Source organism: Tamandua tetradactyla, chromosome 8, assembly GCF_023851605.1.
Source record: "Tamandua tetradactyla isolate mTamTet1 chromosome 8, mTamTet1.pri, whole genome shotgun sequence".
NCBI classification, from domain to species: domain Eukaryota; kingdom Metazoa; phylum Chordata; class Mammalia; order Pilosa; family Myrmecophagidae; genus Tamandua; species Tamandua tetradactyla.
In genome coordinates, this window is record NC_135334.1 from 41,260,824 (window position 1) to 41,274,673 (window position 13,850).

General features: G+C 37.5%; 1 protein-coding gene across 2 annotated transcripts in view; it reads left to right on the forward strand.

The window, feature by feature from the left end:
• LOC143643361 (uncharacterized) overlaps window positions 1-13,507 on the forward strand; it is an 84,896-nt gene extending 71,389 nt beyond the window's left edge. Inside the window, exons 4-5 of one of the 2 annotated variants that reach the window (XM_077112053.1) lie at window positions 12,763-12,984; window positions 13,350-13,507. In XM_077112053.1, the coding sequence (XP_076968168.1) occupies window positions 12,763-12,984; window positions 13,350-13,416 (289 nt within the window). In that variant the 3' untranslated portion in view covers window positions 13,417-13,507. Of the gene's footprint in view, window positions 1-1,072; window positions 1,716-12,762; window positions 12,985-13,349 lie in introns of those variants that run through there. The other variant, XR_013156235.1, reaches the window with a different exon arrangement.
• The last annotated feature ends 343 nt before the right edge of the window (window positions 13,508-13,850 follow it).

The window sequence follows — 13,850 nt, forward strand, 5'->3', positions numbered from 1 at the left end:
AGCTTACAATCTAGCCCCCTGTTTTCTTACAAGTATTTTCTAAATGGACATACCATAATAGTTCTTTCATTTTTGGTTTATTTTGCTTCACCAAATGTCCCACATTTTCATTCACATCATTGCATACCTCACGACTTTGTTCGTTTTTGTAGTAGCGCAAAATTCGATCACATGTACACAGCATTGTTTGCCAATCTACTTCTCCATCAGTGCATCCTTCAGCCACCTGCAGTTTGTTTCGACTTTAAAAAGAACATAAGTATCACCATCTCTCAGGGTTATGAAATGATTAAGTAAAAATAGTAACAAGAGCTATATGATTAAAAGGTTATAGAGTTCCTGGTCTTAGTAACTTCTCAATGTATTTTCCTTTCCACTTCCTTAACCCTCCAACCCCTGGCAAAAGCACTTCAAATTCTACAAATTAAATCCATTGCTTTCTTCACAAAGATCTTGCCTAAGAAATCCATATCAAAGCTCTTCCTGTCCTACTATATAGCATCCCATTTCATTTCCTTTCAATGAGTATGGAACTGTTTATTGAGTTGGAGTTTTAGAGAAATGTTTATAACATGAAGTATTTATGGTTATGTAACCAGCCTAGCACAAAGACAGTACCATGTTATTCTGAAGGACAAAACTGTAAATTATGCAAAAGGGTGACAGCCTGATAAACTAGACATAAAATTTGTGTCAACTTCTCAGGAAACCTGAAACAGACAGGTACAGAACTTCACCACCATGAAATCTGATCTGACCTAGTTTCAAACAATGTTTGAATGGGAACTGGTGTCTGGACAATCATACCCAAATTGGAGTTGAGGGTATCTCTGTGATAAAACCCCACACCAATTTACCATGGCAAATTAATTCGATGGTTTTCTTTAAATTATTTGAACTCATTCTTGATGAGTTTGATTCCATTGGATGGAAGATATAATATGTGCTGAGTTATGAGGGTAGATTTTCCAAGATTAAGAGTTGCATTACTTTGTTGGTGTGTTCACTAACTGTTCATTTAAAAATTTATATGAAATATATTTTGAGCGTGTTACTTTTCATTCTCTTCCAGGCTACAACTTCTACCTCTTCAATCTAGGCCAGACAAACACTCAATCAGGAAAAAAAAATCTGACATTTCCTTCTATCTGCTCTTAGGAGCATGGGAGTCAAGACTATGAAGACGAAAGCATTTTTCTTACAGGACCCTGCATGGGGTAGCCCTGGAAGAGTGAGGAGGCAGCTTACCTGAGCTCTAGATGGTTCTTAACAGCTATCCCTCTCTGCAGCCCATAACAAAGTGCTTCATTCTCTAGTTTTGAGATGACTTCTGGGACTTGCCTCACATGCCATGTGTAGTTGGTTGAATGGTGGTTTCCCCAAAGGGTATATCCATGTCCTGACTGCTGGGACCTGTGCATGTGACCTTATTTGGCAAGAGGGTCTTTGCACATACAATTAACAATCTCAAAATAAATTCACCCGGAATTATTTGTGCAGGGGTGCCCTAAATCTAATGACAAATGTTCTTATAAGAGACAAAAGGGGAAGTACAAAGGAGAAGGCCATGTGAAAGCAGAGATTCAAGTTATGGAGCCACAAGTCAAGAACTCTTGGGTTACCAGAAGATGGAAGAGGCAAAGAAGGATTTTCCTGTCCTTTAGAGGGAGCACAGCCCTTTCAACACCTTGATTTCAGATTCTAGCCTCTAGAACTGTGAGAGAATAAATTTCTGGTGTTTTAAGCTACCGAGTTTGTGGTAATTTGTTATGGTAGTCTTTGGAAACTAAGACAACATATTTTGAACCCCCTTCTTATCTCATTTCTCCAGCTTTGTCCTGCTGCCCCTCTCTGCTGAGTCCATTTGGACTGACAACTTGGTTGGATATACTTCCAGGCTTCCAATTTCAGGTTCTCTTAATAATGCTAGCTATCTGGTGCTGCTTTAACTTTGGGTTGGGGTGCAGAGTCATGTGAAGGTACCCCATCGTCAAGCTCCAGCAGTTTCCCCAGAGCCCAGCCCTACAACCAAGGCTCAGTTCCAATGTTCCTAATTTGTCATGATGGGGGGACTGGACATAGATACCTTGCAATAAATCATGGATATGGTGCTAAATATAGATTCTAATCCCAAATCTGCTATTTCTTTTGTGATCTTGGGCACAAGCCTAGACTTTATCATCTGTAAAATGGCAAAGTTTAGATTCACCTAAATAGGTTTTATAGAGATTTGCAAATATTTTCTCATTCAATCCTCAAAAGTGATATGAAATTAAAACATATATTATTTGACTCTTAGAATAAGGGCAAAGTAATACATAAATACATTCACCAATTCCATTATTATATTAGAATACATGGGTGACTGCTTGAAAACCAGGCTGTAAGACAACTCTGTTGTGAGTATAACAGCCTTACTGCTTGAAACATCCATAATTTTATGTCAACATTTACTATATGCAATTCTTCCTCTGTATGAATACAAAGCTTTAGAAGGGAAAAAATCATTCAAATGTGTATTACAGTTTGTTAATGAATCAATAATTCATGATCTGGAGCTCAGACACCTAAAGTGACAGCTTACCATCTGTTTCCATCAAAAAAGACCCCTTTGTTTCTTCCATGAGAAGCAATCAACTGCAGCTCAGGAGAGAAAAAGGCAAATTATTCTAAGCTAGTAGCAGATCCCCAGTATATATAATAGCATTCTGATTTCTGTAGGAATTTTTTTTCTTGCCACTGATTCAAGTATCTGCCATTATATGTATAAATATCTACAATGTGTCTGGCACAGTCCTGCCTTCCAGGGTCGGGGGTTTAACCAGAAAGTTAAATTACAGTTATGCCTTCTACATGACAGAAGTTAGGGGCACGGCACCCCCACGATCTAGAAAATCCATGTAAAATTGTTTTATCTTCACTTTGAACCAGAGAAGAATCTTCAATCAATTTCTTCAGGGTTTGAGGAAACTTCCTGGGTGCCTCTTGAATGTCAGATGCTGCCTCTCCCAATACTTTCACACTGTGTAAGCTAAACCTTTTTTTTTTTTCCTTAATTTTCAAACCAGCCTTTGCTGGTCTGAAAATCCATAGGGGTAGAACTTTCATCTTCATTTTCCTTTAGGAAATCATGTAAGGACATAGCTTTTTCTCGTATGATGACAGAGTCTACTGGAATGCTTTTTTTATAATAATCCTGCACCCAAAAGATTGTTGCACTTTCTACATGCAAGAGATGCAGATCTTGTGGTTTAAGCAAATGCTTTGCACTGTTGGTGTAGCTGCAGTAATGGCTTCACAGATTTCCATCTCTTTCTTCTTGATATGCCTTAGGTCAACTGCAGTGGCCATTTTGTGGCTTCCACAAAACTTCCACAAATTCCCATTTAACTTCTTATGCTTACCCATGATATATCAAATCTGCAATGGGAAAAAGTGGCAATGTAGAAGGATAACTAGTATGTTCTAAAATAGAGGGGTGCACAATGAAACCAGATTTTTGGTAGATGACAATGATATAGAGGGATGAAAAGCTCCAAAACAGCATAGAAACAAGAATTCACTCAAATATGAGCAGTAATGATGTGGGGGTTGTTTTAGACCCAGGTTTTCAGAAGCCGTGTAAGAAAAAGTCTAAGACACAGGAACAATAAGGCTATACTGGAGATAGAGCCAAAGTTATATAGAAGAGGATAGGTGACTAGAGGGACTTATTTTTTGACTGGACAAAAATGACAAGTTTATTGCCCAATAATTTAAAAGTCATTTTACTCATACTGTATATGATTAGGTCTATTTCTGGGCTCTTTATGAAGTTAACAATCCCTTGATACCCAACAGGAAGAGCTAGGGAGATCACTTCTTAAGGCTACGGTCTCTGGAGTAGACTACCTAGGCTTCAATCTTAGCTCTGTCTATGACCTTCATGAACTGGAGCAAGTACCTCAATCTCTCTGTGCCTTGGTTTCATCATAATTAACATAACAGAAATAATAATAGTGCCTATATTATGACATAACTATGAAGATTAAATAAATTAATATATAGAAAGCACATATATGAATATATAATTTGCATATTAAACATTGGATGCTGTTCTTAGTGCTTGCAATTACTATGATCTACCTTTTTGCTAATATTGCAGTCTTTAAATTACCCTAGCTCCATAATAAAATATATGTACATAAAAATCAGATTGCCCATCCTTGTTCTTCTTTTTCACAATTGACCTAGTTACAGACTGCAGCCTCTGGTCATAATGGAGAAGAAGGAATTAAGTTTACCCTTCTTCCTTAAACAAACATATGAAACAACAGTTTTTAGACATTGGTCAACATGCAGCAAAGGACAGTGACTGCTGAGTAAAGGGAAACAGATGAAATGAGTTTGATGAGCGCCTCAATTTACGTCTGGACAAAGTTTCCATAGCCACAGGGCAAGAAAGAGAAACCAAATGATTGTACTGTCTCCCCAAATTGTGGAGACAGAGTTTGCCCTCGGGTATGTTTATCCTAGTACGAATACAGCACCTTCAGATCAAAGGCTTGATCAGGGATAACAAGGTGGACAGAATTCTCAGGGCAAATTACCAGAAAGGAGAGAGCTGGAAAGGCAGAATACTGGCAATCTGCAGAGAATTTCTCTCCATCTTCTGTTGAGTGCTGAAGTGAATGCATCTGGGGAAACTACCTAAGACCATGATAAGAACCAATTTAAAGGAGAAGGTGAAAAATTCCCAGACTTGGTAATTCATTTTCCCAATAGGACATCTGATGAAATATTCTGAAGGTGTTCTATCATTACTAGGATAAAATAGCCCTAGACCAAAAGCTGTTCTAGTCCCACCTAACAAAGCTTAGAGCTTGCCTTGAAAGAATTTGTTTCCTAAAAATTTTACTGATTCCCAGAACAAAATTCAAATATCTTGAATTAAGTGAAAAGATATATAGCACCTAATAATGTAAAATACTCAAGGTCCATTGTTCAATAAAAAATTGCCAGGCATGTAGAGAAGCATTTTCTCCCATAATGAGAAAAAAATCAACTAATACAAATAGACCCAGATAATGCAGGTGATAGGAGTATTAGATAAGGACATTTAACCAGTTATAAAAATATTTGATATATTTAAAAGGGTAGAGGAAAGCATGAACATGCTAAAGGAAAACATGGAAGATAAAAAAGACCAAAATCAAAGATGAAAAATGCAATTTCTGAGAAGAAAAATATGCTGGATGGTATTAACAGATCAGACACTTCAGAAGAAAAGATTGGTGAACTCTAAGACATGGTGATATAAATAAGCCAAAATCAAGCACAGAAAGAAAAAGGACTGAAAATAAGTGAAAAGCACATCATAAAGTGGTGGGACTATTTTAAGACATATAATCAGAGTCTCCGAAGAAAGGAGAGTTTAGGATCGGGGCTGAAAAAAATAGAAATAATGACTGAAGGTTTTTCAAAATTGATATAAGCTATAAACCCATAGATTAAAAAAATAAAACCTCAATAAATCCTAAACACAAAAGTGTGAAGAAAAGTATACCAAGACATATAATTAATTGCTTAAAATGAGTAATACAGAGGAAATCTTAAAAGTAGCCAGAAGTAAAAAGACACATTATAAAAAGAGAGACCGAAGATAAGAATGATAGCTGACTACTTATCAGAAATCATGCAAACTAGAACACAGTGGATTAGCATTTTTTAAAGATCTGAAGAAAAAGAAAAGTCTATCAACCTGGAATTCAACACTCAGCTAAAATATCTTTATATACATACAATGGAATATTGAGAGGCTGCAAGAAGAAATGAACTCATGAGATATGCAATTAGATGAATAAGCCTTGAGGACAGTATATTGAGTGAAATAAGCCAGAAACGAAAATACAAATATTATAATGCATCAGTAATATGGACCAACTGTAACGTGCAAACTCTGAGAATTCAATTCAAGGATATTGGTTATCAGGTGAAGGCCTATTGCAAAGTTTCCTGGACTGTAAGCTTTTATAGTGTTCATATCTATTCCTGAGTTGTAACTGTTATTTCTAAATTCTGAGATGCTGAGCCTTTGTGTACAACCTGGCCATTGCCTGGAACTTCAGGTACTTGTGTGACATCTAAGACACAGAGCTAGAGCTCTGCAACTATGAAAGTCAGCATTACCTCATACATCAACTGTTAAAAACACTGAAAAAGTTATCATCAGACTTGAATGAAGCTGATCTGGGTAGAACTAAAGTAAATCAGATTAAAGGGTAAAGGATGATAGTGATGAATTTAAATTTTCAGCTTCTGTGTGAAACCAAAGGTAGAGATGTTTATTTGGTACAAAATTTATATTTTTGGTAGCACCCTATCTAATTTAACTTGTATGGTCAGCTTATTCAACCATAACCACATGGAACCTTGAATAGGATATCAGATCTTGTTGGTTTAAACAGGTTGCTGTGATGCCCCATTACATCCTAGAGTAATCTGGGCAGAGAACAAAAAAGTATTTGCAAAGTCCCTTTGAGGGACTGGGAGAAAAGGTAGAAATATGGAACTTCCACACCTGGGGAAACCTGATTTTCTCACAAGCACTGGGGCCTGCCAATTTGTGGGCCAGACCCTTGATCTTGGGGATTGCCTTTATGAAACTTATTCCTGTAAAGAAGCTATGCCTATTTATGAGTATACCTAAGAGTCACCCCCAGAGAACCTCTTTTGATGTTCAGATGTGGTCTCTCTAAGCCAACTCTGCAGGTGAACTGACATGTGTGAGACATGACTTCTAGGGGTATAAATCTCCCTGGCAATGTGGGACATGACTCCTGGGGATGAGCCTGGCCCTGGCATCTTGGGACTGAGAAAACCTTCTTCACCGAAAGGGAAAAGAGAAATCAAACAAAATAAAGTTTCAGCAGCTGAGAGACTTAAAATAGAGTTGAGGGTTCATTCTGGAAGTTATTCTTATACAGTGTACAGATAACCTTTTAAATTTTGGGGGTAGCTAGAAGGGAATACCTAAAACTGTTAAGCTGTAATCCAATAGCCTTGATTCTTGAAGATGACTATAAAGCTTTTAAGGTGTGACTGTGTGATTTTGAAAACCTCGTGACTGACACTCCCTTTATCCAGTGTATGGACAGATGAGTAAGAAAAAAAAAGACAAAAATAAATAAATAAATAATGGGAGTGTGTGGGGCTACAGTATGTTTTGGATATTCTCCTTTACCTTAATTTTTAATTTAATTTTTTTTTTTTTGAGTAATGAAATGTTTAAAAATAAAATGCGGGACGGGCCATAGTGGTTCAGCAGGCAGAGTTCTTGCCTGCCATGCTGGAAACCCCAGTTTGTTTCCTGGTGCCCGCCCATGCAAAAAAAATTAAAAATAAATAAATTGTGGTGACAAATGCACAGCTTTGATGATAGTGAGAACCACTGATTGAACTTTGGATGATTATATGGTATGTGAATATATATCTCAGTAAAATTGCATAAAAATAGAAAGTTGACTGTTTAACACAAAACAATGACAAGGTTTTGAGGGCTTTATAACATATGTAAAAGCAGAATGTATGCCACAATAACACAAAGGCCTAGATTGATGAAATGGGATAAACAGCTATAATATTCCTATCTTTTAGATAAAGTGGTACAATATCACTTGAAGGTAGACTGTGATGGCTTAAAGGTGAATTCTATTACCTCTAATGCAACCAGTGGATAAAAGGTGTATCTAAGAAATCAATAAAGGAGATAAAATGGAATGTATTAGTTTTCCACTGCTGCATAACAAATTACCACACATTTAGTCACTTAAACAACGAAGTTTCTGTGGGTCAGGAATACGGGCATGACTTACCTTGATGGTTTGCTCAGGACCTCACAGGATTGAAGTCAAGGGATTGATAGGGCTGCATTCTCATCAGAAAGTTTGAAAAATCTGTCTTCAAGCTCACTGAGGTTGTTGACAAAACTGATTTTCTTGTATGTATGTATGAATGACTCTGTATGATGAGGTCCTCATTTCCTTGTAAGCTGTTAGCACCACTCACAACACCTACAGCTATTCTCAGGTCCTTGCTACATGGCCTCACTGGCCCTCTCACATCTCATGGTAGCCTACTTGTTCAAGGCCAGCAGGAGAACCTCTCTAGTTTCTGATCTTTCTTTCCAGTGAAAGCCTGGAACCTCTTTTAAAGGGCTCATTTGATTAGATCAGACCCATTTAGGAGAAATCTGTCTTTCAATTAATTCAAAGTCAATTTATTAGGGACTGTGAAGGTTAAGTCCATGTGTCAACTCAGCTAGGCTATGGTGTCCAGTTGTTGAGACAAGCAAGCATTGGCCTGATTGTTACTATTAGGGTAATTTGTGGCTTTAAATCGTTAGTCAATTGATTACATCTATGGCTGATTATAGCTACAATTGAGAAAGGAGATTGCCTTCAGAAATGGGAGAAGTCTCCTCATCAATCCCCTTAAAGGGAGAACAGATGATTTCAGTAGTCATAAAGGAGAATTTCTATCTCTGCTCTGGACAGCCAGCTCCTCCTGGGGAACTCACTGTCAACTTCATTGGAGTTCCCAACTTCATCACAGGAATTCAATGACACCTTCATCAAGTTTCCAACTTGTGGCCTGCCCTATGGAATTCAGACTTCCAATCCCCATAGCTGCATGTGTCAATTCTTAAAATAAATCTTTTCATATTCTACATATATATATATTCTGTTGGTTCTGTTTCTCTGGAGAAATTTGCCTACTACAAGGATCTTAATTAGATATGCAAAATCTCTTCATATTTGCCTATAGCATAACCTAATAACAGAGTGAAATTCCACCTTATTCACAAATCCTGTGCACACTTAAGGAAAAGAGGAATATACATGATGTGTACATGCGGAGAAGGAATCTTGGGGGCCATCTTAGAATTCTGCCTATCAAATGGAATTATAAAAAAAAATGCAATTAATCCAAAAAATGCAGAAAATTTTAAAAAATGACCAAAGAGATTAGATAAATACAAAGCTTATAGCAACCATATTAATAATCATATTAAATTTAAATGGTCTAATGACCCAATTAAATGGCTGAGAGTGTTAATTGAACAAAAAAAATCAAGGCCTTACTCTATGCTGTCTAGATAAAACCCATTTTAACCATAAAGACATAAGTAGATCAAAAGTAAAAAGTGTAAAAAGGTGTACCATGCTAGTACTAACCACAGGAAAGCTGGAATGACTATAATTACAACGAAGTTGATTTTAGAATCTTACCAACAATGAATAGGTGCTTTCATAATAGTAAAAGGATTAAATTCATCCAGAGGACAAAACAATCCTAAATATTTATATACTTAATAACAGTGTTTCAAAACAAATGAAGCAAAAACTGACAGAAGTGCAAGGAGAAATAGATCAGTCCTCCATTATCGTCCAAGAATTCAACATCCATCTCTCAATAACTGGTGGTTTAACAAAGCAACATGACCTAATTGACATTTTTTTTTTTTTTTTTTTTTTTTTTTTTTTTTTTTTAAAGACAGAGAGAAGGAAGGATAGAAGGAAGGAAGGAAGGAAGAAAGGGAAACATTTTTAAACATTTTCTTGTTTTATTGTATTCTGTTTCTCCGTTTTTGTTACATGGGCTGGGGCCGGGAATCGAACCGAGGTCCTCCGGCATAGCAGGCAAGCACTTTGCCCGCTGAGCCACCGCGGCCCGCCCTAATTGACATTTTAGAACACACTATCCAACAACTGAAGAATACACATTCTTAACCTTGCAGCTATTGACATTTGGGACTGGATAATTCCTTGTTGTTGGTTGCTGCTGTCTTGTGCATTGTAGGATGTTTACAAGCACCCTTGGCCTCTACTTACTAGATGCCAGTAGCACCCCTGCTCCCATTTATGACTATCAAAAATGTCTCCAGACATTGCCAATTGTACCCTGGGGTTAAAATCATTCCAAGTTGAGAACCACTGATTTAGAGAGAGTTGTGTCATGAAGTGTGTGCTAAGGGGAAAAGGCAGGCGGGGTAGTGTGGGAAAGTTACCTGGCTTTATGATGAAGGCAGCCTCTAGGTCACAATGGTCATATACTTTCTTCATGAAATTAACAGGCATTCCAGGATTTAGTAATAGTCTTCTCACTAATATTCCATTGAATGGGTTTAGGTCATAGCTTATTCTTGAATCTTCATCAGTAAATGATGAATCTGGCATTCCTAGTTTTAGTCTATGATTCTTGCATTTAATTCAATAAGTTTTTATCAAGTGCTTATTATTGGCTAGTTACTGTTCTAGCATTGAGAATACATTTAAGAACCTATATAATGTACTTGATTAATAAAGCTTAATACATTTCATTGGCAAGAACAATTAAATATATAATATGGTGATAAATGCTGTGGAGAAAAATAGAGCAAAGTAAGAAAGGCAGTGAGTTGAGTGGGAGAAGTGTTCAGGGAGATGTCAGGAATAAGGCAACATTTGAGGAGAAGACCTAAAAGAAGTGAGGGAGTAAGTAATGTCAATATCTGGTGTTGTATTTAAGGCAGAATAATTAAAAAAGCCCAAGGCAAGAGCATACTTGAGAGTGTTTTAGGAAGAACAAGCAAGGCCAGTGTGTTGGCGCACAAGGATTTGAGTCAGAGAGCGGTAAGAGAAGAGGTCAGGGTGGTTGCAGGGGCCAGACCATGAAGATTCATTAGGTCACTGTAAGGATTCTTCTTTTTGAGTGAAATGGAAAACTGTTATAGGTTTTTGAGGAGAGAAATGACATGACAGTTTAAGAGGATCACACTGGTTGTTGGTTGAGCTTAGACCAAAGTGGACCAAGGGCAGATTCCATAGAAACAGTTAGGAGGCTGTTGTAATATTTCAGGTGAGTAATGCAGGATGGTAGCAGAGGAGGTGGTAAGAAGTTTCAGATTTTGTACTTATTTTGGAGGCCCAAAAAGCAAGATTTCCTGATTGACAGAACGTGGGATGTGAAAAAAAGAGTGGAGGATGAAGCTGACGCTTTTGGCCGGTGAAACCAGAATAATTGAGCTAGAATGATATAGAAAAGACAGCAGAAGGATCATTCATTTGGGGGCATGTTAAACTTGAGATATCATTTAGACACCTAAGTGAAAATGTCAAGTGAGTTGTTTGCTAAAAAATCTGGAGTTTAAGGAAGAAGTCTGATCCAAAGAAAGAAATGTGGGAGTCATCAGTCTTTAGCTAGAATCTAAAGTCATGAAACCCGATGAGAAATGCTAGAGAATGAGTATAGACAGAAAGGGCAAGTGGTCCTAAGGATAAGCCCTGGGACAGGCCAATATACAGAGATGGGATTGATGAAGAATGTATTAGTTTCCTATTGTTGCTATAACAAATTATTACAAAATCGTTGGCTTAAAACAACATTAATTTATTCTCTTACAGTTCTGAAAGCCAGAAGTCTAAAACCAAGATTTTGGCAGGACTGTGTTCCTTCTGGAAGCTTCCAGGAGGAATCCATTTCCTTGATGTCTTCAGCTTTTAAAGGCCAACTGCGTTCCTTGGCTCATGGCTCTTTCTGTTACTTCCATAGTCACATCTCCTATTACTGACATTGATCTTCTTGCCTTCCTCTTAGAAGGACCCTTCTGACTACAGTGGGTACACCCTTATAGTCTAAACACTCCCATCTTGACAGCCTCAATTTAATCCTATCTCAATATACTCAATTTAATCACTTTTGCAAATTTCCTTTCGGCATGTAAGATAAGATACTCCCAGCTTCAAGGGATTAGTACATGGACATCTTTTGGGAGTCAATATTCAGCCTACCACAAGGAGGACACAGCAAATAAGACTAAAGGGTGCAGCATCCAGTGAGGCAGAGAACAGAAAGGAAATGGCATTCTGGAACTGAGTGGAGACATGGCTTCTAGAAGAAGGGAATGATCAACTCTGTTAAATGTCACCTGTGGATCCAGCAAGAAGCAGGTGAAATTGACTGTTAGATTTAACCTACTTTCCAGGCAATTGTCATCAACAAGAACTATTTTAGTGGAATTGATGAATGATGAAAATATGATGGAAGTAGATTCAGAAGACAATGGAGTAGGGTCAGGTTCGTCATGTGTGGCTTGTGCCCAGGGCCCCATGTTTAGAAGAGTCCCACAGTAAAATTAATGCTCTGTTGTCACTGTCTCGAAATTCTTAATAATTTTTAAACAAAGGGCCCCACTATTTTATTTTGTACTTGTCCCAGCAAATTATGTAGCTGGTCCTGCCATGGAAGAGGAGGAATTGGAGACAGTGATTATGAACAACTTTTCAAAGCAGTTTTATAGTAAATAGTATCAGAAAAATGGAGCCAGAGGAGGATGTGGGATCAAATGAGGATTTTAAAATTCAAGATGGTTGCTTTCTGGTCTTGCACTTATTGTGTGACAACAGAATGTCATGGCTGAGCCAGAATCTGTTGAAGCTATTGCCAGATGTTCCACATGTGGTTTTAGCTGAGCTTGCAGCCTGATTTCACCAGAACCCTTTGAAATAGGACATGCCTCTGTTTCCCTGCCTCACATCTGTTATTTTTCCAGTGGGTTGGTGGTGTCATTCAGGAAGGATAAAAATTCTTATAAAGTCAAATTTCAACATGTCTTCTTAATCAATCAAGCCTCCTGTCACTCTGAACTCTGACACAAGAGATTAATTTTCCAAGCTTTGTTCTTCACAAAGCCATGTTTTCTTAGAAACATTTGAAAATTGATTTTATCATGATTTGTTTTAGCATTTTCCCAGGCATACCAGTTCAGCTGACTCAGGGCCAGAGTCATTCATTGCTGTCCTCAGGAAAAGCACACTGTTGGCATCCTTCCACACTGTGGGCATTTCTCCCATCTGTCATAGTCACTGGAAATGAATTTCACTGTGAAGGTCTCCTAACCACACTGAGCATGGCCATCCAAAGCGTTGTACTTGAGCAACCAAACATCAACCCACCCTTCACCAAGTAAGTAAAATAAAATACACATACATGCACAACACGATGGCCCAGTGTCATGATCTAACTGACCATTGTAAATTAGAAATTTTAAGAAATCCCTGAGATAAATGTTATTAAAACTACTAGTTGGAATAGAAAAATTTCTAATCTTTCAAACCTCGTTAATACTTATGACAATTGTTCAACTTGGAATACGTTATTCTTTTGTGACTCAGTTTCAGTTTTGCATAAATGAAAACAAATCTTCAATATATTCCATAGTAGAAATGTCTATAAAATTGAGATAAAATGCTGTTATCTGATATTTGGAAACCTCAAATTTACACAGGAATTCCTTTCTTCTCCCTTTAATTCCAATTCTCACTTTCCAGCTCTTACTCTTTACTCAGGAAGTGTCTGAAGGCCGGAGGCAACAAAGGAAGAAGGATCAAGGAATAGACAGATGAATGGATGGACAGGTCTCAAAAAAATTGAAAGAGACTTTTCATTGACTCACCAACTTGTTGATTGGCGATCATATACAGCAATACGTGGGCAGAAAACATAATTATTGCAATAAAGTCGCTTTTGTTTAATTTAGGGAGAATTAAGTGAATAGGAAATTGCAATATATTGTGGGAGGTGGCATGGAAGTACAGGAAGGTCCAGTAAGGTTGGTGAATGGGGAGGGAAGGACATAAAACTTTGGAAAGTTTGAAATCTACTATAAATGTAAGGAATTATTATAGTTTTTTGCTACTCCAATTTATGCTCCCTGTGGAACAAGTTGCTCTATGTTGTGTTGTGGAAACACAGGCTCAGACACAACAGAAACTTTCAGCAAAGAACCACTTTGAGGTTTAAAAGAGCAGGAGAAGAGATCCCATCATGGC